The sequence below is a fragment of the Equus caballus genome, chromosome 3 (assembly GCF_041296265.1).
Source record: "Equus caballus isolate H_3958 breed thoroughbred chromosome 3, TB-T2T, whole genome shotgun sequence".
Classification (NCBI taxonomy): Eukaryota; Metazoa; Chordata; class Mammalia; order Perissodactyla; family Equidae; genus Equus; species Equus caballus.
Window position 1 is genome coordinate 66,073,999 of NC_091686.1, and position 23,219 is coordinate 66,097,217.

The following is a 23,219-nucleotide window of genomic DNA, read 5'->3' on the forward strand; positions in this document are numbered from 1 at the left end:
CTGGAAGTCACTTTTTTTCTTTTTTAATGCAAGCGCACCTCTTTGAACTCACTGATCTGTCTGCTCCCTGGGTGATTCTCTCAATGCACCTACGGCTTAAGCAGGCAACTCAGTTACTCTGGTTTTGCAAACGAGCGAATTAAGACTCGGTCTTGACTTAGATTTAATGGAAAGATCAAGATGAAGCAAGAACAGAGACTTAAAACTTTAGCCCCGTGACAGGCAGGTCATAAATGGGAAACATCAGAGGTAGTGATCGTGTATTCTATTTGACAGGAAAAAACGCTGAAGGAAATGACCTTTCTCAGTTTCCTGTACACATTTATTCTGTTTTACCCACAGACGACATGCTAACCATTAAGAACGTCCCAGCCTTGCTAAGTCAGGTGATTTTCCTAAGACTTACAAGCTTTACGTTGCAAGTTTTCAGATCCTGGGAACTCAAGGAGGAGGCAGGGGAGTGATTACGAAGGTGGAGTTTGGATTCTGAGAGCCTGGCTGGGAGGCCAGCGCAGAGGCTCCCCAGGTGTGGCCTCGGGCAAATTGCTTTACCTCTCCAAGCCTCATATTCCTCATCACGAAAACGGGCAGAACTAACTCATCCCCGTTTGATGGTTAAATGAGATAGAGTCGGCAAAAATACTTGGCACATAAACGTTAGCTAACTTTTTAGTTTTTTTTTTAAACTAAAAGAGGTGTAAGTGTTGAACTGAAAAAGCTCTCTCTTCCTTTATAAAATCCAGATAAACCTTTAAATAATTTAAATATGAGCAAGTGAGGTGGCGGGGTGAGGGTGGGGGATCCTTTCCTACCACGGTAGGACTCTCCTGCAACCTCTTCGCTACTGAAAATCATTTACTTCATCTCGCTCCAGGCCGCGGTTGACACTGTCGGTCCACGTGGCTGGGATGGGGTGGGGAGGCGGGGTGAGGAGCCGGCGGCTGGCAGCGTTAGCGCCCCCGCGGAAGGAGAGCCCGGGCGGGAGGGATGGGGGCACCAAATGACCTGGTGGGCCAGGCCGCGCGCGGGCTCCGCCTCCAGCCCTCCTAGCACCGCCCTGGCTCCTCCTCCTCCTTCTGCTTCGGCGCTTCCCCGGGCGCCGGCTGTGGCAGCAGCGGCCCTAACTCCGGCCACCTGAGCCCGAGCTATGCGAGCCGTGGACCCGGGCGCGCGCCCCGCGCTGGCGCTGCTGCTGCTGCTGGCCGGGGCCGGGGTGGCGGCCGCCGCCTCGCCCCCAGCTCCGCCGCTCTTCAACGTGAGCCTGGACGCGGCCCCCGAGCTGCGCTGGCTGCCGGTGCTGAGGCACTTCGACCTGGACTTCTTGCGCGCTGCGATGGCGCACATCCTCGGGTGAGCGCGGGCGCCGGGGCGCGGCTCGGGATCTCGGGGACATCACCGGCGGCCGGGGGCGGAGTGCGGAAAACCCCAGACGCGCGCTGCCCAATGTGCTCCAAACCGAGACTCCTTAGCCGTCCCCTCCCTCTGCGACAGCCTTGCCCTCCACCCCCTCCCCCTCACCCCTGGCCTCTGGAGTGTGCAGGGGCGGCGGGGACCAGAACCAGAATTGCGGCTGCTCTGGGCAGCGTGCGGGTTAGCGATGAGCCGGCGCGGCTGGGTTGGCTTTCAAGTTCGGTGTCACCAGTGGCCCGCCCGTCCTCGAGCCATTCCGGGTCAGGGTGGCGCGCGAGTTGTTGCCCTTGGCTGCTCGGCTATCTAGTAGGGGACGCAGCCCACGTCTTCTTTGCAAGCCTCACTGGCCTTCCAAGACCGCCCCTTTGGGGACCATGCTCGCTCCCTGTGTCGGAGTTTTCTTTTCCCCTCCTGGACGCTGAAGATTGGGTGACCCGGGGCCTGGACTGTCTGCTCTCTGGGGAAGGGAGGCACCTAGCATTCACTCCTTAAGGATGAGAGCCTTAGGTACCAACCCCTCCCGCCGCCCTCCCCTCCCCCGACAAACACACACTCGCACCCCTCCGACCTCTGAGCAGATCAGACACCCTCGTGGTTCTTCGTTTCTAGGGATGGGGTCCCCAAGTGGGTCCATACGTTGCTTCAAAAGGCGGTCGGAGTGCTGGAGAGCTTCCTGCCGCAGCCCTTCACCGACGAGATCCGCGGCATGTGCGACGTCCTCAACATCAGCCTGGCCGACGGCCTCCTCATCAACTTGTTCTACGAGTGCTCCGCGTGAGTGCCCCACGCTGGCGCGGATTAACGTGGGGCTTCCTGGGAACTCCTGCCACACCTGAGTGGGAGGAGACATGTTTTCAGTTTGATAAAAACAGGGTGGTGACCGGGCTGCCCAGAAACCGCCAGCGCTTCCTCTTTGCTTCTCTGGGTGAATCTGAGCAGCAGATCATGGGCTTCGAGAAAGAAAGCAACTTCTTTGACCTCAGTACTGAACTTCTCCTCTGCCTGAAGCCCCTTTTTCTCCCTCTACCTATCCAGCCAGCATCCCACTTTCGAAACTCTGCTCAACATGTACTTTTCCAGGAAGTTTTTGGAACAAACCTCGCTGGAGTATGGACCCTCTGAGTTAACCCAGTGACCTTCCAGCCTTATAACGCAAGGGGTCGTCCCAGGACTTATTTGTCCCCTGTATTTTGTCCTCCACGTTTCTTACGGCTAGTGAGCCTGACTCCTCTTTCCGAGTCTGTTCCCTCCAGGGCTGGGGTCTCAGGGAACACTGTTCTGGCTAACAAGGCCAGCCAAGATTTGGTACCCAGAGTGGGCAGGATAAAATGGCACACGGAAAGTAATAGGGAGTGTGTGGTTGATCCCAGGCAAAGTGCAAGGGAAGCCGTAAGTCTTTAATGGCTCAGTAACAGATCCTGGAATTAAGTGAGGTTTGACTTGGTTTCTGCCTTCAGGACTTGTTTTGCCACCAGACCAACTTCATCCAGTAACATCTTGTAGATACTTATAGCTTCTGGCAGCCAAAAGGTGATTTAAAAAAAATATATATATGCTTGGGATAAGGAAACCTTACTGCCCCCTGGCATCTTCCCGGAACACCTAGGCAGAGTAGGTTAAGGAGTAATGTGGGGGCCAGCCTCGTGGCCCAGTGGTTAAGTTCCTGTGCTCCGCTTCGGCAGCCCAGAGTTTGGAGGGTTCGGATCCTGGGCTCGGACATGGCACTGCTCGTCAGGCCATGCTGAGCCGGTGTCTCACATGCCACAACTAGAAGGACCCACAACTAAAATATACAACTATGTACTGGGGGGATTTGGGGAGAAAAAGCAGAAACAAGTAAAAAAAAACCAAAACGCAAGATTGGCAACAGTTGTTAGCTCAGGTGCCAATCTTAAAAAAGAAGAAAGAAAAAAAAAGCACCGTGACTGCCTTCCTCTTTAGGGAAATATTTTAAAACACGAGCTTGTTAAAGTGCTTTTCAATTGAACTAAGTTAATTTTGCCATTCCTCATCTCCTACCCCCATCTTTTTCCTAGTCTATCATGTGGCTTTCTCAATGAAAAAATTGTCACTTTTTACTTTCACCTTCTTTTGTTGGAGTCACTGTATTCAAGCAGATAAAGCAAAAGTTCCAGTAAAAACACTCTAACTTTTGGATTTGATATTAAGGTATATACTGAATTTCATGACAACAGAAAGCACCATCAGACTCCACCAGCATTAACAAAGGAAACGTTCTGTTTTCATTTCTGATGTAAGCCTTTTTGAATCAGAGTCAGACTAGCTACCCTTTCTTGAGCCCCCTGGGTGCCAGGCACTGGAGATGGTATTACCTGCTGTGATGTGGAAACTAAGCCTCAAGAGGGACAAATTGCTGAAAGTCAGGTGGATGGTGAGTGGTCAGAGGTGGTACTAGAAGCACGTGTCCCCACTGCCCTGCGAGGCCCTGTGCTTGTGGGCCACCTCACGCTACGACGTTTGGGCATGACATGGAAGCTCATTTTGAAAAATCATCTTTCAGAGAGATTCTACAAACTTTGCTTTAGCCAATTCCAGTGTTTTATCAGTCCCTTCCTGGACATGAACTCTTTGAAGTTAAGATCAGAAACCTTGGAAAAAATTAAAACTTGACCAAGCTTCCTTTTTTAAACAAAAAAATTAAGTAACATTTGTTTTCTCCTAATTTTAGAAGTAATATGTAATCATTATAGAACATTAGTTAATACAGAAAAGTATGAAGGAAGTTAACCACAATCCTGTTACTCAGAAATGACTGTCAGGGGCCAGCCTGGTGACGCAGCAGTTAAGTTCGTAGGTTCCGCTTCTTGGTGGCCCAGGGTTTGCTGGTTCGGATCCCGGGTGCGGACATGGCACCCCTTGGCACGCCATGCTATGGTAGGCATCCCACATATCAAGTAGAGGAAGATGGGCACGGATGTTAGCTCAGGGCCAGTCTTCCTCAGCAAAAAGAGGAGGATTGGCAGTAGTTAGCTCAGGGCTAATCTTCCTCAAAAAAAAAAAAAAAAAAAAAAGAAAGAAATGACTGTCAATCCATCAAGGTATTTCCTCTCATTTGGGTTTGTGTGGATAGAGATGTCTCCCCCCACTCCCACCCCCCAGAAGTGGACATGCTATATGTAAATAATGTTCCACATAACATTACATATCCCCAGAGAAAATGGACATTTAAATATCTTAACAAACCTTTTCTTCTTTTCCTCGAAATACTTCTCTCTGGCTGGGAGTTCTTAAAGTATCCTTTTTTCTTATTAGCTCTGTGTAGGGAGCTCTAAGGGGAACAGGAAAAGTGCCAAGCCCCTAAAAAGGTGACCATTTTCCCAAGGAGACGAAATAAAACCTTTGTGGGATGCAATGGTTTAGTGCCATTGCGCTTGCTCTGAGAAATTCAGTGGAGAGGTGAGCTTGAGCTGGCTTTGAATGGTGTGTTAAATAGATGACACTCTGCCAAGCAGAGCAAAGTTCAGAGGTCAGGGTGAGCCCCAGAATGGGTCACTTTCAGATTTAGATTAGGATGAAATCCTCGTTCAGTATGTTTTCAATGCCACGTGTGCTGAGGGCAAGGGTCAAGTAACACGGAACGAACACTGGTGAGTTGTGTCCAGTAGTGCTTTTCATCTTGAATTGTGAGTCCCTGTTCTCGTACAAGGATTATGTGGTGTGTGTGTCTATTATAAGGAAGAAAAACTGTTTTACTTTAAGGACTTATTTTAAAAACAAAACACTCATTTTCCTTTTTCTTATTTTTCTCATTCGTTCATGTTGGACTTCTCCCTTTTCTCAGATTCTGCACCAGTATTGTGGCTCAAGACTCCAAAGGCCACATTTACCATGGCCGGAATCTGGATTATGCTTTTGGAACTTTCTTACGCAAGTTGACCGTGGATGTGCAGTTCTTAAAGAATGGGCAGGTATTGTCCGTAGACTATAAGATTCAGAAATCAGAGCGACTTGCTAACCCAAATTAGCAATCATTTGGATGGCCTGCTCCTTAAGTGTGTTATTGGTTTAAGATACAAAAAAATCAAACTCCTGGAAAACAAAACCACGAGACCGTTACATCAATTAAGCTTAGAGAAAGAAGGGTCAGTTATTACTGAGCTTTTCCTTAAAGAGGTCAATCAGTTTTCCTTAGGGAAATCTCCATCGGGGATGATCATTTGTCGTCTGCTCTGCTGAGTCAGCTCTTCCCTCTGCTTTCCCATGTCCTGGCTGCTTCTGGAATAGGGAGGGGTGGCATAGTGTCACGGCTAGGAACACCCAACTTTGGGGTCTGACAGTCCTGAGTTTGAATCCTGCTTCTGTCACTTCCTTCCTTTAAGAACATGAGAGATTACTTAAACCCATTTTGTAGACGACAACTCAGAGAGGTTAATAATTACTTTATGGAGACAGTTATAAAGGTTCAGTGAAGTAATCTGTGGAAAGCATGTGGTAGATGCTTGGAAAATAGTGGCCAAATAAGAAATGGCCCTTCACTCACTACTCTCTTATGTATCATCCTTAAAAAATTATACCTGGATCACTTTATTTTCAACACAGTCCCTTTAGAAGTATAATCTAATATATGCTTTTGTCATGTTTCTGTGTAAACGTCTAGCGAGATAGCCTTAATCTATGTTCACTGAGTACACACAGCATGTTATTGCAATGAAACAGAATAGAGCACACAAAAGCCAGATTTTGCCTTGGTAGGACATTGTTTAAGGACGAGGACCTCATTTCATGTGCTCTTTGCGTTTAGGGGTTGACTCCCAAATACTGAAAACTCATTTACTAAATAGTCATTTGGTCATCTGCTTTTACAAACAAAAATTTCTCATAAAAAATTCAAAAGAGGGGCTGGCCCCGTGGCCGAGCGGTTAAGTTCGCGCGCTCCGCTGCAGGCAGCCCAGTGTTTCGTTGGTTCGAATCCTGGGCGCCGACATGACACTGCTCATCAAACCACGCTGAGGCAGCGTCCCACATGCCACAACTAGAAGGACCCACAACAAAGAATATACAACTATGTACCAGGGGGCTTTGGGGAGAAAAAGGAAAAAATAAAATCTTTAAAAAAAAAAAAATTCAAAAGAGCAGAAAAATTTAAAGTTAAAGTTTCTCCTTTCCCAATTTCATACCTTTACTTCACCACTATTAACAATTTGATTTATAGCTGAAGATTTACTTCAAAATGGTTTTGTTTTGTTTTGTTTTTAAAGTTTTGGACCTGAGCTAACAACTGTTGTCAATCTTCTTTTTTTTTCTTTCTGCTTTTTTCTCCCAAAATCCTCCCAGTACATAGTTGTATATTTTTAGTTGTGGGTCCTTCTAGCTGTGGCACATGGGACACTGTCTCAGCGTGACCTGATGAGCGGTGCCATGTCCACGCCCAGGATCCGAACCGGCAAAACCCTGGGCTGCCAAAGTGGAGCGCATGAACTTAACCAGTCGGCCACGAGGCCAGCCTCCAAAAATGGTTTTAAGTGGTGACAATGACAGAATATACATGCAAAATAAATTCTGAAAGGAAATCTGCTAAAATGTACATGGTTATTACCAAATGATAGGACAATAATTATTTGCATTTACTACTTTAGCTTTTCTCTATTATTCTACAGTGAGCAAAATTCTTATAAGTAGACAAAGGATTAAATGCAATAAAAATAAATTATTTCTGGGGCTGGCCCAGTGGCGCAGCGGTTAAATGCGCACGTTCCCTTCGGTGGCCCAGGGTTCGCCAGTTCGGATCCCGGGTGAGGACATGGCACCGCTTGGCAAAAAGCCATGCTGTGGTAGGCATCCCACATATAAAAAGTAGAGGAAGATGGGCACAGATGTTAGCTCAGGGCCAGTCTTCCTCAGCAAAAAGAGGAGGATTGGCAGCAGTTGGCTCAGGAGTGATTTTCCTCAAAAAAAAAAGAGAGAAAGGAAAAATAAATAAATAAATAAATAATTTCAACTGTTCTCTCCAGAACTCAGCCTAAGTAACAGTTGCTGCTTCAGTTGTGTCTCTTTCTCCTGGAGCTCCTGTGAGAAGTGGTCTATTGGTGTGGCTTTTCTCTCAGTGCTCCGGTTATTATGCCGAACTTAGCAGTTTACACTTGGGTATTGTCTTTATGCTGAGGCTCCTGGCTAAGAAATTGTTTTGCTAAATTAAGAACAGATTATCCACACAATTGCTCTCTTATCCTTGTTGGGTGTTCATAATTTTAAAAGTATTTTCACATACAGGACCTCATTTGATCCTCCCAGCAGCCCTGTGAGGCAGGCACGAGTCAACATTTCCATCCTTATTTTCCAGATGAGGGGGCCAGGCCTCACAGAGACTGACTTGCCCCAAATCAGATGAGGGAGATGTGGCAGAGGTGGGACCGAACCCCGGCCTCAGCCTGCTGTTAGCTTTCTTCCCCAAAACTCGGCCTTAGACTGTAAATTAGAGTCTCTTGCCACAGCTAAGGGTGTATGTTAACTGACCTGCCAGAGACAATTGGAAAGCACAGACATCTAGAAATAGAGTCAGTTTTTCAGAGCTGCACGATACAATATCTTACAAATTACATCTTATAATTATTTATAATTATGTATTATAAAATATCTTGGAAACTACAATGTGATTTTAATTTTCATAACTTTAATTTGCTCAGTCCTTCAAGAGTGACGCTAACACCAGGATCAGTGTATCATGAAAATAAAGTGAGGGCTTACATTTTGTAAGGGCTTTACTAGCAAGGGGGGCTTATTCCCGTCTTACTGCCGTGAATGGAAATGGGAGAATTCATGGAAGGCCCTCGGTGAGTCTAGGGGAAAAGGTCATTTATAAAAATAAAGCCACTGCATTTTTCCCTTGTAATTTAGCCACCTTGTAATTTACACCCAGATGAGGTAGAAATAAATGATTAAATGAGAAAGATTACTGACTTAAGATTCAGTTTTCTAACAAAAAATATTAACTTAGGCCTGTTCATTTCTCAAATATAAAAATCTTAGTTAACCTTTATTGAACAGCATGAGCCAGGTACTGTTCTAAGTACCTCTTTTAAAAATGAAGTCTAGGGGCTGGCCTGGTGGCTCAGCAGTTAAGTGCACACATTCCGCTTTGGCGGCCTGGGCTTCGCAGGCCCGAATCCCTGGTGCGGACATGGCACCACTTGGCAAGCCATGCTGTGGTAGGCGTCCCACGTATAAAGTAGAGGAAGATGGGCACGGACGTTAGCTCAGGGCCAGTCTTCCTCAGCAAAAAGAGGAGGATTGGCAGCAGATGTTAGCTCAGGGCTAATCTTCCTCAAAAAAAGAAGTCTAGCATCCGAAATAACTGCTAGAGTTTGATTTTTCTCCTCAGGGCCATATAATGGTGTCTTGCAATCATTAGCACTCATTACTTTAAAGTGGGAGCAATTCTTATAACTCATGGGAACATCGTGAGGGTTAAATGAAAGGTGTATGCAAAATCATTTTTTAAGCATTAAAATTTAAATACGACTGTCACTGATAAACAGTCTCACTTGTTCCCATTTACTTCACAAAACTTATAAGATGCATGATATTTATCTCTTATAAAAAGTCAACACAAGTTTTTAAATCGGGCCCCATTTGTGACTTCTAGGATGGGGCTTCTTTAAGGTGTATGGACCCCTGAGTGAGGCCTATTGATCCCTTCTCAGAATAATATTTGATAAATACATAAAATAAAGTGAGAAGGATTATAAAGAAAACCAGTTATGTTGAAATACAGCCATTTCAATGTTATACTTTTTCTTAACACATTAAATAGTAATGTTTAGCAGCGCGTCTAATAACTACCATGATTCCAGAGTAGTGATAAGTATGAATGACATTTCAAGTTATCTGCCACCACCATGATGTCTGTGAAAATACATAATGATTTCTGCTGGTGACAGAGTTGTAGGCACAGCCACGACTGCACGATTTGTTGCCTACATTCCTTATAGAAGGAGCGAAGTTGCAGTTAGAGGTTAGTGAAAATAAAGATGGACCTTTTTTCCCATTCAGGGTGACAGATCCACTGAATTCTGTCCATGGGCCCCAAGGTTAAGCCTTCTAGAAGGCCATTTCAGAGTTTTTATTCTATTTATTCATATTATGAGCCTATAAGAAACAAAATCCATGAAATTGTGGGACAAAGCAGGTGATTTTAATGTGTATTTGGTTGGAATGTTAAAATGATACTTTATCTCTTGATTTCAGATTGCGTTCACAGGAACCACTTTTATTGGCTACGTAGGATTATGGACTGGTCAGAGTCCGCACAAGTTTACCATTTCTGGTGACGAACGAGGTAATCACAACAAACTCCCGAGTGTTTTTAGCCATATTCCTGTTCAGTTTTACTTGAGTGCTTCTTTCACTCACCCAATATAGCATGGTAGAGGAACACCTTCTACACTACCTGGCAGGGACTTCCATCCTGGGGGGAGACGGGCAGTGCACATGAAGGAAAGAAGCTGATTTCAGGTAGTGCTGCGTGCTACCTAGAAAGGAAAACAGGAAGATGTGATCATGAAGGAGGAAGTGGGCCGGTTACTACAGGTAGAGGTTCAGGGAAGGCTGGACTCACACCATCCAGGAGCCAGGTCTGCAGAAGCTGGAGGAAGACCATTCTTGGTGGATTCCAGAAATAAAAGATGGTAATGTGGCTACAGCACCACATTACTCCTACAGTAAGGGGGGAGTAACAGTAAAGGTAGAGAGAAAGGCTGAGGCCATGGTAAGGGCCAGGATGAGGAGTTGGATTGTAAGCATAATGGAAGCCTTAGGAGAATTTTAGGCCAGGGAATGAACAGATGTGATTTAGATGTTTTAACTATCACTTTGGCTGCTCTGTAGAGCTTGGACTGTGTTGGGATTGGATGGAAGCAGAAGACTGAGGAATCTATTGCAGTAATCTTGAAGTTGTATGACGGCATTATACAGGCAACATCTGTAAAGCACTTTACAGTGCACTTTCTCTTAAGTTTTTTCATTGGACCCTCACAACAGTCCTGTTAGATAGCCAGGGCTGATATTATTAACCCTATTCATCATGCAGAGGAAGAAAATAAGGCTATGAGATGAAATAACAGCTAGTAGTTGGGAGAAGTGGTTCTCCAACTGATCTCTGGGGTCGTGGCCCAGTTGCTGTGTTTGTTGTACAACCTACGGCCATTCCCTCCATCTCAGGGTATGTCGTTCCGTACCACAGTACGTGGGGAGCCCAGAGATAAGCTAACTCTTGTCTCTGTCTTCAGGAAAATGCGGCTGGATGAGGAGAAAGACATACACGAGGAAACTCTTAAAGTTTAGTGTTGGTCATCTGATGGTCCCCTGGTCGACTTCACGTTGTTGTTATTTCCTTTGGTTAGGTTTATTCTTACCTGTTTGCATAAGGCTTTCCCAGCAAGATGCTGATTGGGTATATATCAATGTTCGTGGTAGTCAGGTCTTCACCCTAATGTATATTTTCAACATTTTCTCAAATGTCAGCTGTGAGTGAGATTGGTTCTCAACCAGTGGTACCCAAACCATGGCATGCCAGTTACTAATATTTTACACAGAATGTCTGTAAACACATGTATATTTATTAAAAAGATGGGCTTTGTTTCCATTATCTTGTGACTCAAATTATTTAGCTAACTGTTTGTAGAAGGTATGAGCAGTTTAAAAATAACCAAGTTATTCTGTAACATAAAAATTTAATTAAATGTTGTCAAACCACTTTTTAAAAACTTTTAAAACCTTATTTTAATGAAAACTTGTCTGCTATGATTGAGTTCAAACACCTGAACAATAAGGTAACATGTCTTGGTTAGTATAGGTAATTAAGATATTTAGTTAAGTTTCTGGACATAATGAAGAGTGCCAACAGTGCCTCTAACTGCCCTGGGAAAGGAAGGGGATCTGAGGAGGGCTAACAAATGGCACCAAGTGTGGGAGGCTCAGCAGACCACCTGGTGGTTAAGATCTCAGACCCAGCCTACCTGGGTTTATATCTTGGTGCTATCACTTGCTAGCTAGGTGACCATGACCAAGGTGCTTATCCTCTCTGTGCTTCAGTTTCCTCATCTGGAAAGCAGGGATGATAGTGGCTGCTGTGAGGATGAAATGAGTTCATGTATGTCAAGTACTCAGGGCACTACCTGGCACAGAGCGAGGGCCAGAGAAGCATTTGTTGTTATTGTCACATCTCCAGGCCTGACCTCCCTCCGAATTGGAGTACCCGACCACCTTCTCAGCATCTCCGCTTTGATGTCTGTTGGGACTCTCAAACTTGATCTGCTTAAGTAGATCTCTTGCTTTTTTCTTTCCCCTTTTCTTGCCCTCACTCTGCCTCCACCCAAATCTGTTTCTCTCCGGGTTTTCCATGTCTCAGGAAATGGCACTTCTCTTCAACCAGTTGCTACCAGGAGAATTCTTTGACCCCTCAGTCCCTAAGTTTTGTCAGCTCTTCCACCACAGCTAGACTCCACCTGTCCATTCTCTCTACCTCTACGGCTGGGCTAGCTGCCTTCGCACCTCCACTGCTGCAGCAGCTGTCCCTCTGGTCTCCCTGCCACTGTTCTCATCCTCCTCTGATTCTTTCTCTACCCAGCAGCTGACACCAGCAGGCTGTTCCCCTGTTTAAAACCTACCATGACTTTCCATTGCGCTTATACCAAATCCAAAGTCCTGACTCTGACCTCAAACTCTATCCCGTCACCTCCTGCACCCCACATTTTATGCCTCTGTCCTTCTCCCTCACTCTGCCTGCACCTCACCTCACCTCCTTTCTTTTCCTGACATCTGCCAAGCTTGTTCCTGCCTTTGGGCCCTGACACATTCCAGCCTCCTGTCTGGAATGTGCTACCCATCTTAGCTAAATGTCCACAACCCAGACAGGCTGTTCTTACGCTCCTCTTGAAAGGAGTCCTCCCTCGTCACTCACGATTACATTGTACTGTTTTATTTTCTTTATTAGAGTTATCAAAATCTTCTTTAGTTAATGGTACACTAGTTTCTTTTGTTCCCTGTTAATTTCCAAGGGTCTGGATGAGATCAGGATATGGCACATAGTAGATGCTCATTGCTTATTTCTTGAATGAAATTTTTTCTTTGGAAATCCCCTACAGAGATTTTTAAAGACATTAAAAAGTAATTTTGGAGTCTAATTATAAATTTGTTTATTTGTTTGTTTTTCTTGGTGAGGAAGATTTGCCATCAACTAATGTCTGTTGCCAGTCTTCCTCTTTTTTTTTTTTTTTGCTTGAGGGAGATTAGCCCTGAGCTAACATCTGTGCCAGTCTTCCTCTGTTTTGTATGTGGGTCGCCGCCTAGCCTAGCTGACGAGTGGTGTAGGTCCGCACCCAGGATCCGAACCCATGAACCCAAGCCGCCAAAGTAGAGCACGGTGAACTCAACTACTAGGCAACAGGGACAGCCCTGTAAATTTGCATTTTTTGAAAAATGTAAGCCCAAATCAAACAAAGTTCTGAAAGATATGAGTTCTCTACAGTCTTCCTAATACTGATTGGGCCACTTCTCTTGACAGCTACGTAATTTTATTTTGCCTGGGGTAATTAATCAGGAATGATTTCCTTTAACATAATTCTAATTGTTTCCAGGCACAAAAGGTTCTGCTTTCAAATATATATTTTTACATGTTTTTATGGTTGCCGTGAAATTTAGGCTTAATCTTGAAAACTGGATGCTAGTAAAATCACTCCTCATCCAGCAACCTTTCTCTCCCATCAGCTTGTACTGTGGGAAGAAACGAGATTTAAGGAATTTTTCAAAGTGGCACTTGGGCTGCAATTTGTGTATGTACTTATTGTTCCTTCCTCGACTCGGCAGCTAAAGGCTCGTGGTGGGAGAACATGATCGCTGCCCTCTTTCAGAGACACTCTCCGATCAGCTGGGTCATCCGCACTGTGAGTATGTTCACTGTGCAGCCACCTCCCCTGACCTCATCTTCTACACTGTGTTCGTGTGGGGATGCTCTGTGTCACTCAACAATGTTGTCTTTAATGTAAGAAGCTCCTTAAAAGAATAGGCATCTAAAGGTTTGCAAAATGCACATCAACCTTTGTGATAATACGTATTAAAGATAAAATAAGGCTGGACACTAAAGTGAGAGTTATAATTATAAAAAATTATAAATTTCCAGTTATAAAATAAATAAGTCATGGGAATGTAATGTACAGCATGGGGGCTATAGTTAATAATCCTGTATTGCATATTTAAAGTTGCTAAGAGAATAAATCTTAAAAGTTCTCACCACAAGAAAAATTTTTTTGGGTAACTATTTGTGGTGATGGATGTAAACTAGATTTGGGGTGGGTCGTTTTGCAATATATACAAATATCGAATCATTACGTTGTACAGCTGAAACTAATGTAATGTTATGTGGCAATTATACCTCAAGAAAAATAAAGAAAGTGGTTAGGACAGATTTTAATCAGTAGTAGACTGTTGCCATAGGGAAACGTGTCCAACATGAACTGAACTGAACTCTGATTTGTGCAGAGGTGACTGGGTGTTTTAAAGGAAGAATGAGGGAATGGGAGGGGGTGAGCAGGGCCTCAGTAGAGTCAGAAAAGTGAAAAATTACAAAAAGGAGGGGTTGTCCTTGTGAACCCTATCTGGGATTGCTCACTGGCTCTTATCGAAGTTAGCCTCCTACTCTCCTGCAGGGACTGGGGCCAGGGGCCCTATCTCCAGGTGTTGCCTGGAACAAACAGTAAAGTCTTTTGACAGCTTTGAGTTTCCTCCGGCAGGTATTCTAAGAGGGGCTAGGGTCATTTTAGGGATGTGACCTTGAGGTGTTAGAAACTATGTTATCATTTGTTCAAGTCTTTATAGGCCAAGGTTAAGGTCTAATCAAAAAGAGGGCTCAGAGGAACTGGCTACAGTTTAGTCACGGAGAGACTCTTTGTCATAACCTAGAGTTTTCTGCAATAGCTCAGCACAATGTTCAAATTCACCCTTGTTGTTTGTATCGCCAGCTCTTTCCTTGTTGTTATTGAAGAATAGTCAATATTATCAATATGCCGTAATTTATTTTCCTGTTGATTTCTAGTTTGGGGGGCTATCATGAATAAGGCTGGTATAGAAATTCTTGTACGAGTCTTCTTGTAAACATATCAGTTGGGTAAGTACTTAAGAGTGGAATTGCTGGGTCATAAGTAGAAGGATCTTTAATTGAGGTATAATGCCATGCGGTTTACATGCTGTACAATTTATCTATTTAAAGTATACAACTCACTGGCTTTTAGTTTATTCACAGAGTTGTGCAACCATGACTACAAGCAATTTTAGAACATTTTCGTTCCTCTAAGAAGGAACTCTTTCCCGTTAACAGTCACTGCCCATCTCCTCACTTCCTGAGATAGACAGTAAGGTACCTGCCTCACCCTGACTTTGCTGCCTGAGGGAAGTAAGCCGCCACTGCCTTCAGTATTTCTTACGATGTTCTTTTGCTTCGTTCTCGTAGAATTCTGTTTGAGGCAATAGATTCTTTGATAGTAGTTGGGGATGGTATAGGCAATATAATCAAAAAAGTATTCCATAGCTCCTATTGCCTCACTTTATAATTTTACTGAGTTTAGAACAAATCAACTCAAGTCTAAATACGTCACCCTGACAGCAGTATGTATAAGGCAGGGAAGAGGCCACAGGCCCTGCTGTCGGTTGATGGTTTATGGTGCTGAATGACAGCACCTCTGCAGACACTGATATTTTGAATTTTTCTTTTGTTTGACCCTATGCCCGCCCCCACCCTTGACACTGTGTCTTGGCGGTATTCAGGATGAGTGAGCAGAAAATGTACTTCTTTCAAAAAGTGGTGGAAGAGTGATTGGGAAGGGCAGGCCCTCTACCCCAGGATGGTCTCGAGCAGATCAGCTTGAGGGAGGAGCACCTATGGAAGCTGAAGATTTGGAAAGTGATCCCCTTAACTGTCCGTGCCACAGACCTTTGGAAGTCTTCGTGAGCCCCAGGGTATCTGAACACCAGTTAAGCTCACTGCTCTAATGTAGCACGCTCTCTTTCATCTCCAAGCCTTTGCCAAACTATTCCATCGAACTGGAACTCATCCCTACCCCCACTCCCAACCCCAAAACCACCACTCTCACCAGTCTAACTTGTCTCTTTGGCCTTAGCTCCTGTGATTCCTCCTCGAGATGCCTCCTCAGCGCCCTGGGTGAGGATGGGTCCCCTGCCATGACTTCCACAGCATGTCCTTCTCCTGTGTTGACACTCATTACACGTGTCACCCTTGCCTGTTGACTTTCCTCTCATCCTTGGAAATATGGGGAGAACGAGGACCAGTTCAGTCATATTCCCTTTTCTGTCTCCATGCCAGCACAGTGCCTAGCACATAGTAGGTATTCAAGGAATACCTGTTGAAAGAGCAAACGAGTGAAGAAACATGGGGAGTCCTTTTTGATGGTGACTTGCTTAGAGAGCACGCAGCCCATGTTTGGTGAGCCAGGCCTAGAACTTGTCAATAGTTCTTTCCTTTTGTGAGAAAAATCCCGCTGCAGTTGGCTCCCCACTGAGGTTTCTCCCATCTCAGGAGCCCTGATGACAAGAGGATGAGGTCAGAGCAGTTCAAGATTCATGGCTTAATATATCAGGAGAATGTGCTTTGGACCGCTTGCCCATCAGTTGGTGTGAAGAACTGCTGTGTGTAATGCTGCTGACGCAGGTCTGTCTTTGTTCAGACCCTGAGTGAATCAGGAAACTTTGAAGCAGCTGTTTACAAACTGGCGAAGACTCCCCTTATTGCTGATGTTTATTACATTGTTGGTGGCACATCCCCCCAGGAAGGAGTGGTCATCACGAGGAACAGAGGTGGCCCGGTGGACATTTGGCCCCTAGATCCTTTAAATGGAGCGTGAGTAGGATTAAAGGCCCTGGTTATTTTGTACCAATTATCATTTTTTAATTGGTGAAAATACAGGCATTTTTTTATTCTTATATATTTCTTCTTTAACTATGTCCCAATGACCTTGGATAAGACAAGGCGGTGTGTTCTGTTGTAGGTGGTTCCGAGTTGAGACAAATTATGACCACTGGAAGCCAGTGCCTAAGGGCGATGACCGAAGGTGGGCCTCTACCCTTTCTGGTTTGCAGTGTTTTCTTGTGGTCGGGCGAATGTACCCCTCCTTTTACAGGAACTGGAGAGGACTACAGGGGCATCCTCTCCCAGATGTACCTGGGCCCCCCTCGCCAGTGCCTTGGCTGGGATGGGAGAGTGTCGTGTGGAGGAGAGCACTGGAGGAGCCTCTTTGGCAGTTGGTTGGATGTTGGGAGGGCAAGGCTAGCCCTGGCCTCTGGGTCAGGAGCCCTAGATTCCACCGCCAGCTCTGCTAATGACTCACTGACAGATGGGCCTCTCTTCACCCATCTGTAAAAGGAAAGGAGAGAACAAGATTCGTGGTTTTCTATGGAATTCTTTTTTGGAAGGAAAACATTTCTCATACTTGAATAAGTAAATAAACCAGTTGGGGGCTTTCACTGTCCCTTCTAATTTTGAAGATTCTGTGATTATAAATCGGTGCATCCCCAAAGCGCAGGTGGTTCTATTTTCCCTTTTGGCTTTACTGCTGTACGTGTTTGGTGGCGACTGCTCAATTCTGCAGCAAGGCGTTTTCACTGGCCCAGCTTCCCGGAGCAGATGTGGCAGTGGGCCCAGTTGCTGAATGAATTCCATTCAGTCTGGGACTAGGCGGGACACGTGCTTGGGGGCCAGAATCTGTTTTGAGGAAAGGAGATTATGAGGCTAGACCTTGCATTGTGCCACCCAAAGTGAGAGCTGGTGGAGTGCGAGGTTTCCTGAAGTGACCTTGACCGTTGTCCTTGCAGAACACCTGCCATCAAAGCCCTTAACGCCACGGGCCAGGCAAACCTCAGTCTGGAGACGCTCTTCCAGGTAACTTGTGTCACAATGTCCAGCTTTTACCCGAGATGTTTGGTGTCTTTGTTAGGAGTGATTAAAAAAAATTTTCTCCTCTGACTTTAAGCAAATGTGGTAGATAAAAATGTAAGAGTAAGTTTTACCTGGTTGAAAATATTTGAAAGAAAAACCAGATGACATTTGCTGAACTTGTTTCTGTCTAGGTGAACATATCTATCTTCACCTAAGTTTTTCTGCATATTAAAAAAAGGGCACAGTTGTCATATATGTTCTTTGTTTAGAAGGAGAAAGGATTCAAAAGTCTGTAACTCTGTCACCCCGAGACACGTGGAAGTATTGTGATTATTTTCTTCCTATAGATATTCGACATGTGTTTCTTCTGCCTTTTAATAGTCTTTACGATATGCTTGTTTCCTGTGCAGGTTTTGTCCGTGTTTCCAGTTAATAACAAGTAAGTGGCATGTTAAACACATTCATACGTCACCTGGAATGGTGGCCTCGCTCACGCACGCCGGCTGAGCAGGATCTGAGGGCTCCGGCGGGGCAGGCTTTCTGGGTGCTGTGGATACAGCAGAGGGCAAAACAGTGTCTCTGCTCTCAGGGGCAGTGTTCTACTGCTGGTTGGGGGGAGCGCAGATAATCAAGCATATCCTAAGGCAGGTGAGAAGCCCACGAAGAAAAACAAAGGTCAGGAGGACAGAGTGATCCAGAAGGAGGAGGCAGTGACATGTTCATCCTGAATCAGTCTGTTATGTGGGGCCTGCCTTCACTGGTTACGAGCTCCCTAATTTCACTCTTTTAGAACTAAACTCTAGACGCCTTTGGCTTTCCTTTATCTTCCCAGGGAGTTTCTGCTGCCCCCACGCTCGTTCCATGGATAATTCAGTATCTGAGTTAATGTTTCCCTTTTAGCCTGTTCTCTTGAGAGTAGCGTCCTGTGAGCAGTGGCTTCTTGGGTCTACAGCCTGGGATTTTTCCCACATGCTCTTCCGGGTGAAGCCCTGGGCTGTGGCCGCCACTGCCACAGGAAGCTCCTAGTTAAACCTGAGAGGCAGCCACCCCCGACCGTGTACAGGTAACTCTAAAGGTCCATGCGACCGTCACAGCAAAGCAGAAGAGCCCAGATTGTCATCGTCCCCCTCGAGAGGTTGCCCACTTGCGTCCTGCACACCCAGGACCAGCTCAGTAGGAGCGCAGACGCCTCCCTTTGCTCAGTGAGATAGGACTTAATTTACTAAAATAAGAGAGGAAGCGTCTGCAAGTCAGTACAGAGTTCGGTCTCCTCTTTTCCTTCAGTAACTTCCCAAGCCCAGCATTTCTTACTTTCTCATCATCCACTTCTGCTTTCCCCAAGGCAAGAAGGTCAAAATGGTACACTTCAGGAAATAGCCTAATACGGATAAAAGCTACACAGTGATTTTTAGTTTCAAATACCCAATTGATTTTTTTCTTTGCAATGATCCTCTTTTACACAAATACAAAATAGTGGTTTTCCTGGTTGGCTCCACAATCACTTTTGGGTCTGGGTGCTTTAAGATTGCTTAGGTGTGATGACGTTTTTAAAACTGGCCTTATTCTTTTCACTTTGCACCGTAATAGGAATATATCTTCAAAATATCTCTTTGAAAGTTTTTTCTTTAAGTATGGCCTGATAAAAAGATTATTGTTAAAAAGTTTATTCCATAAACAATATTGTAACAGCCAAATACAGAAAAACAAATTAGTATTTTACCACTGGAACAGAGGAGCTGTTCGGGTAACAAATGAGACCTGGTGGGATGCTAGTAAACTACCTCTTCAGAGGTGAGGGAGCAAAAAACAAAAGACTCCCCTGATTTGTAGCATTTATTGACTTCTGTGATGTAAATAGTCCGACCTGGCCTTTTTCACGTTTACGATGAGCTCATAACTTCCTGCATATTGAACGATCGGCTCTCGGCAGCCTGTGGGAGCTGCTCCAGTGCACCCCTGGCTGTACCCGCTCCAGTAGGGCATAATTTTGACCTTTTCATATTCATTTTAAAAATAAGGGTTATAAACCTATTTTTGTGTCCTTGCAGTTTTCAAAATAATTATGTAAGTGAAGACTGTATCTTTTAAAAATTAGTATTATAATAAAATAGTTATATTTATTTTAATAAAGCATTTTTCATGCTGTGAACAGCCCTTATAATTTTGAATAGCTGATTCATAGGTAACTGAGTGTAATAGAATTAAGCATTCTCCAGGTAAAACTTTTAAAATGGGGCTAACCTTGTAGCCGAGTGGTTAAGTTCGCACATTCCACTTTGGCAGCCTGGGGTTTGCCGGTTCAGATCCTGGGTGCAGACCTCACCTCATCAAGCCATGCTGTGGCGGGATCCTACATAGAACTAGAAGGACTTAAAAGTAGGATATACAACTATGTACTGGGGCTTTGGGAGGGGAAAAAAAAGGAAAATTGGTAACAGATGGTAGCTCAGGGCCAATCTTCCTCACCAAAAAAAATTTTGTATCTTAAAAAAACTTTATTAAAACTCTGAAATAAACATATTTGTACCTTTCCCCTCCTTCTTTTGAGTTATTTCCCTTGGCTAAATTCCCAGAAGTAAGGTTACTGAGTAAAAGGCTATGAATGTTTAAATGGCATCTGAAATGTTTTGTTGAAATAGAATTGTTAGAAATTAGAGACAGTTTACTGAGTAGCATTTTTCCCTACTGTATAACTGAAACCCAAGAGGAACTGCATTTAAATGATAATAACCACTGAGCCAGAATTAACACAGAGCCTTAACTCTCAGGCCCTTTACATGTAATGATTCCTGTCAACCAAGGCTGTTCACAAGGTGTCAGGTTGATAGAAGTCAGTCTGAACAGACGCAGTTAACTCTGTACTGCCCCCTTGTGCTGTGCTACAAAACTACACTCCCCTGCATTGGAATTCCATTCTCTGCTGTGGCTATAAGCAGAGAAAATATTAAAACAGTGGTGGAGAATAGAATTCTGACTAAAGTAAATAAGCAACCAGGATCCTGCTCAGGGAACTTCCATTACCCTTGGACGAGCTCTGCACGTGCTCATAGTGCTATCTTCAGCTGGGCTTATGATTCTGCTGTGGGGCACTAGGGCCCTAATTCTGCCTATTCCTGAACAGCCCAGCTCCAGATGCTTGGAGCATGCACCCCAGCTGATGTCCAGGACAAGAGGTAGATGAAGGGAGTGCAAGGCAGGGGCCCTACTGTGTGTGTGTGCATATGTGTGCACTTGTGCTTAAGTTGTTAAGGTCTCTTGCTAGGCCGAATGTTGAATAAATGCCACTGTAGTGTTCATCCTTAGATCTGGACAAGTGGGCCCCTCTCTTGATCCCTGAGCTTTATAGGCTCCACTCTGGCCTTGCTCTGTCCCTCCCTTGAAATAAGGAATCCACTGGGCCAGGGGCATTTGCCCCCTGAGTCTGGCCCAAGTACTCAGAACCCTGGAATTCTCATCGCCAAGCCCATTTCCAGGGCCTGTGTGGTCAACTTCCCTGGGGCTGTTCTCCTGACGGCGGCGTGCAGCCATTGTGGACATCCTGTCCCTGATGGGAGGCCAAGGGCTGGCTGTTTGCTGGGGGTCATGCATGAAGCCTAGATGCAAAGGCCAAAGTGACCACATACGTGCCACTTGTGGGGTAGGGCGGAGCATGGGTGAGGGCCAAGGCCGGCTCTGCCTCACTGCCACAGGGTGGAACTCTGAGGAGTCTGAGAATTTTAAATTTGAACCTGGCCTTCCACAGTGTTGTCAAAATAGGAGGAAAGAACACTTTGTGTGGTCGCTTGAATTGTAAATTTTAAATATTCTGACATACGTGTGTCTCTATTTGTATTCTCGTCCCAGGTCTCCAGTGTTAGGGAAGGGCCTGGTATTTTTTTTCCCTCTTTGGAGTATTAGAGAAAATGATGTGTATATAAAAACTCCTCTCATTATTTTCAGCTACACGATTTATACCACGGTAATGAGTGCTGCCAGCCCAGACAAGTACATGACTAGGATCCGAAACCTGGGTTAAAGGTCAGTAAGCAGAAGAGTGAATTCACCTGTGCTATGAAAGCTTTGCTAAAGTTTTTTTTGGGGGGTGGGGCAGCTAACGGGGAGGTGAGTATGTGCTGGTATTTCATAGAAGATGGCAGTATCTTCAACATTTATACGTACAATTTTCTGACAGGCATCTGGCATATGATTGTCATTTGTGTCAGATTGATGTCACTAATAGGTATTTATTTTGAATTGTTCGTATGAAAGCTAATCTTCTGGTGCCCAGTGCCATTTGCCTCTTATTCAAACCCTCTCAGGGCGAAGTGTCATCTCTTTGCTTAGGCAGAGGGGTGAATGTCGAATAAGCCTCGTGTGTCCTCAGATGATAGTGAGGCAGGCCCAGCACTTTTGCAGCATTTACTTTGCAGACAGATACTGAAGGCAAAGGCCACTTAGAGAGTGTATTTTAGGCATCAGTGAGCCTGTAGGTAAGGGCAGACAGGAGGAAACAGCAGGAATCCTTTCTGCTCTCTCTAAAATCGGACTTCCTGGGCAGCTGCCTCCTGAAAGGACACCTTTCTCTCTTGCAAGGACCTTCTGGAGTCCGTAAACCTGATGTTTTGGTCACCCACTTACTATGGGGATGTTTAACATCAGTGTTTGAATTAAGTTCATTTATTTTTTTTCTTCCCTTTACAGATGATTTTTTAAATATGAAATTCTTGAAGAGCTGCACTTTAAAAAATCAAGTAAAAGGATCGTATTATTTTATGAACAATCCAGGCTCCTTCCTCCTGAAACTTGTCAAGCTTGTGAAGCGGGGCTGGAGGATCGCTTTGCAGCTTGTTTTGGTAACGTGGGTAACAGGCGTCTTGCCTTCGCTTCCCTTCGGGGTGTGCCGTGAGCTTCTCGAAGCTTTCTCTGTCCTGCGTGAGCAACTCCAAGATGACTGGTCTCAGAGGGCAGGCCAGATCCTTGGGCTTTATTCTCAGCTTCTCACCGTAAGGCATAGCTCTGTTGTCTACCTCAGCTTATCAACTGAGCTGGCCAGACCTCTTGGTTCAGTATGAAGTGCTTCTGGAAGAGTCTGAGAAAAAAGACGCTTCTGAAAGAAATGGAGAAACCTAGTTCGAATAGCGCCTGTTTGAATGTTTGTTAGTCTGACCTTTGATCATGTATTTCTGTGTGATGGGATTCTCATTTTTCATAATGTTTCTAATGTTTTTAAAAAAAACTAATGGACCCTCCTTTTTCTAAATAGCTACTTTCATACTGTTTTTGAAAGCAATATGAAACCAAATTATTTCTGATTGTCACTGATCATTACTTCATAAGATGTTGAAAGAGATGCTGGCAAGGAGAATAAAAATTTTTTTCCAAGAAATTTGGTCTTGTGTTCTCCCTACATTCTTACAGTTGAAGTCACGTGGTTCTGAACAGCTGTCCTGAGGAACCAGCTCTCAGAGATGTTAAGTTCTTTGAGTGTCAGCATTCAAAGGTGTGCACGGCTGCTTTGTAGAATTTGATTTTTTTTCACGTGTACAGGAAAGAAGCTTCTTTGAGGATGAACTCAGAAAAGGTTAAAAGCATACACAATGGAGTGGACTGGATGTTCTTGTTCAGTGTGCCAGCAGAAGGAAGGAAAATGGAATGTCTAGAGGGAAATGTTATCCGGGTACAGATCATTCATGCCATGCCATGTTGCACACTTCCATAGGGGCCTGGAATATTCGTGTTTCTTCTTGGACAGTATTGGATCAACACAGTTAAATTTCTGTCATCCAGTGCCCCCTTCTTTTTTCTTAACTTTTTATTGAGATTATGATAGTTTACAACCTTGTGAAATTCTAGTTGTACATTATTGTTTGTCAGTTGTGTTGTAGGTGCACCACTTCACCCTTTGTGCCCACCCCCTACCCCTTTTTCC

The 23,219-nt window shown here is 44.7% G+C and overlaps 1 protein-coding gene across 1 annotated transcript; it reads left to right on the plus strand.

The window, feature by feature from the left end:
* Positions 1-905: 905 nt before the first annotated feature.
* Positions 906-22,676, plus strand: NAAA (N-acylethanolamine acid amidase). Its single transcript, XM_023637949.2, has 11 exons — positions 906-1,350; positions 2,020-2,184; positions 5,213-5,339; positions 9,616-9,706; positions 13,234-13,310; positions 16,104-16,276; positions 16,425-16,487; positions 17,248-17,314; positions 17,722-17,750; positions 21,251-21,328; positions 21,992-22,676. The coding sequence occupies exons 1-10, from the start codon at positions 1,148-1,150 to the stop codon at positions 21,324-21,326; spliced, it is 1,071 nt and encodes a 356-aa protein (XP_023493717.1). The 5' UTR covers positions 906-1,147; the 3' UTR covers positions 21,327-21,328; positions 21,992-22,676.
* The last annotated feature ends 543 nt before the right edge of the window (positions 22,677-23,219 follow it).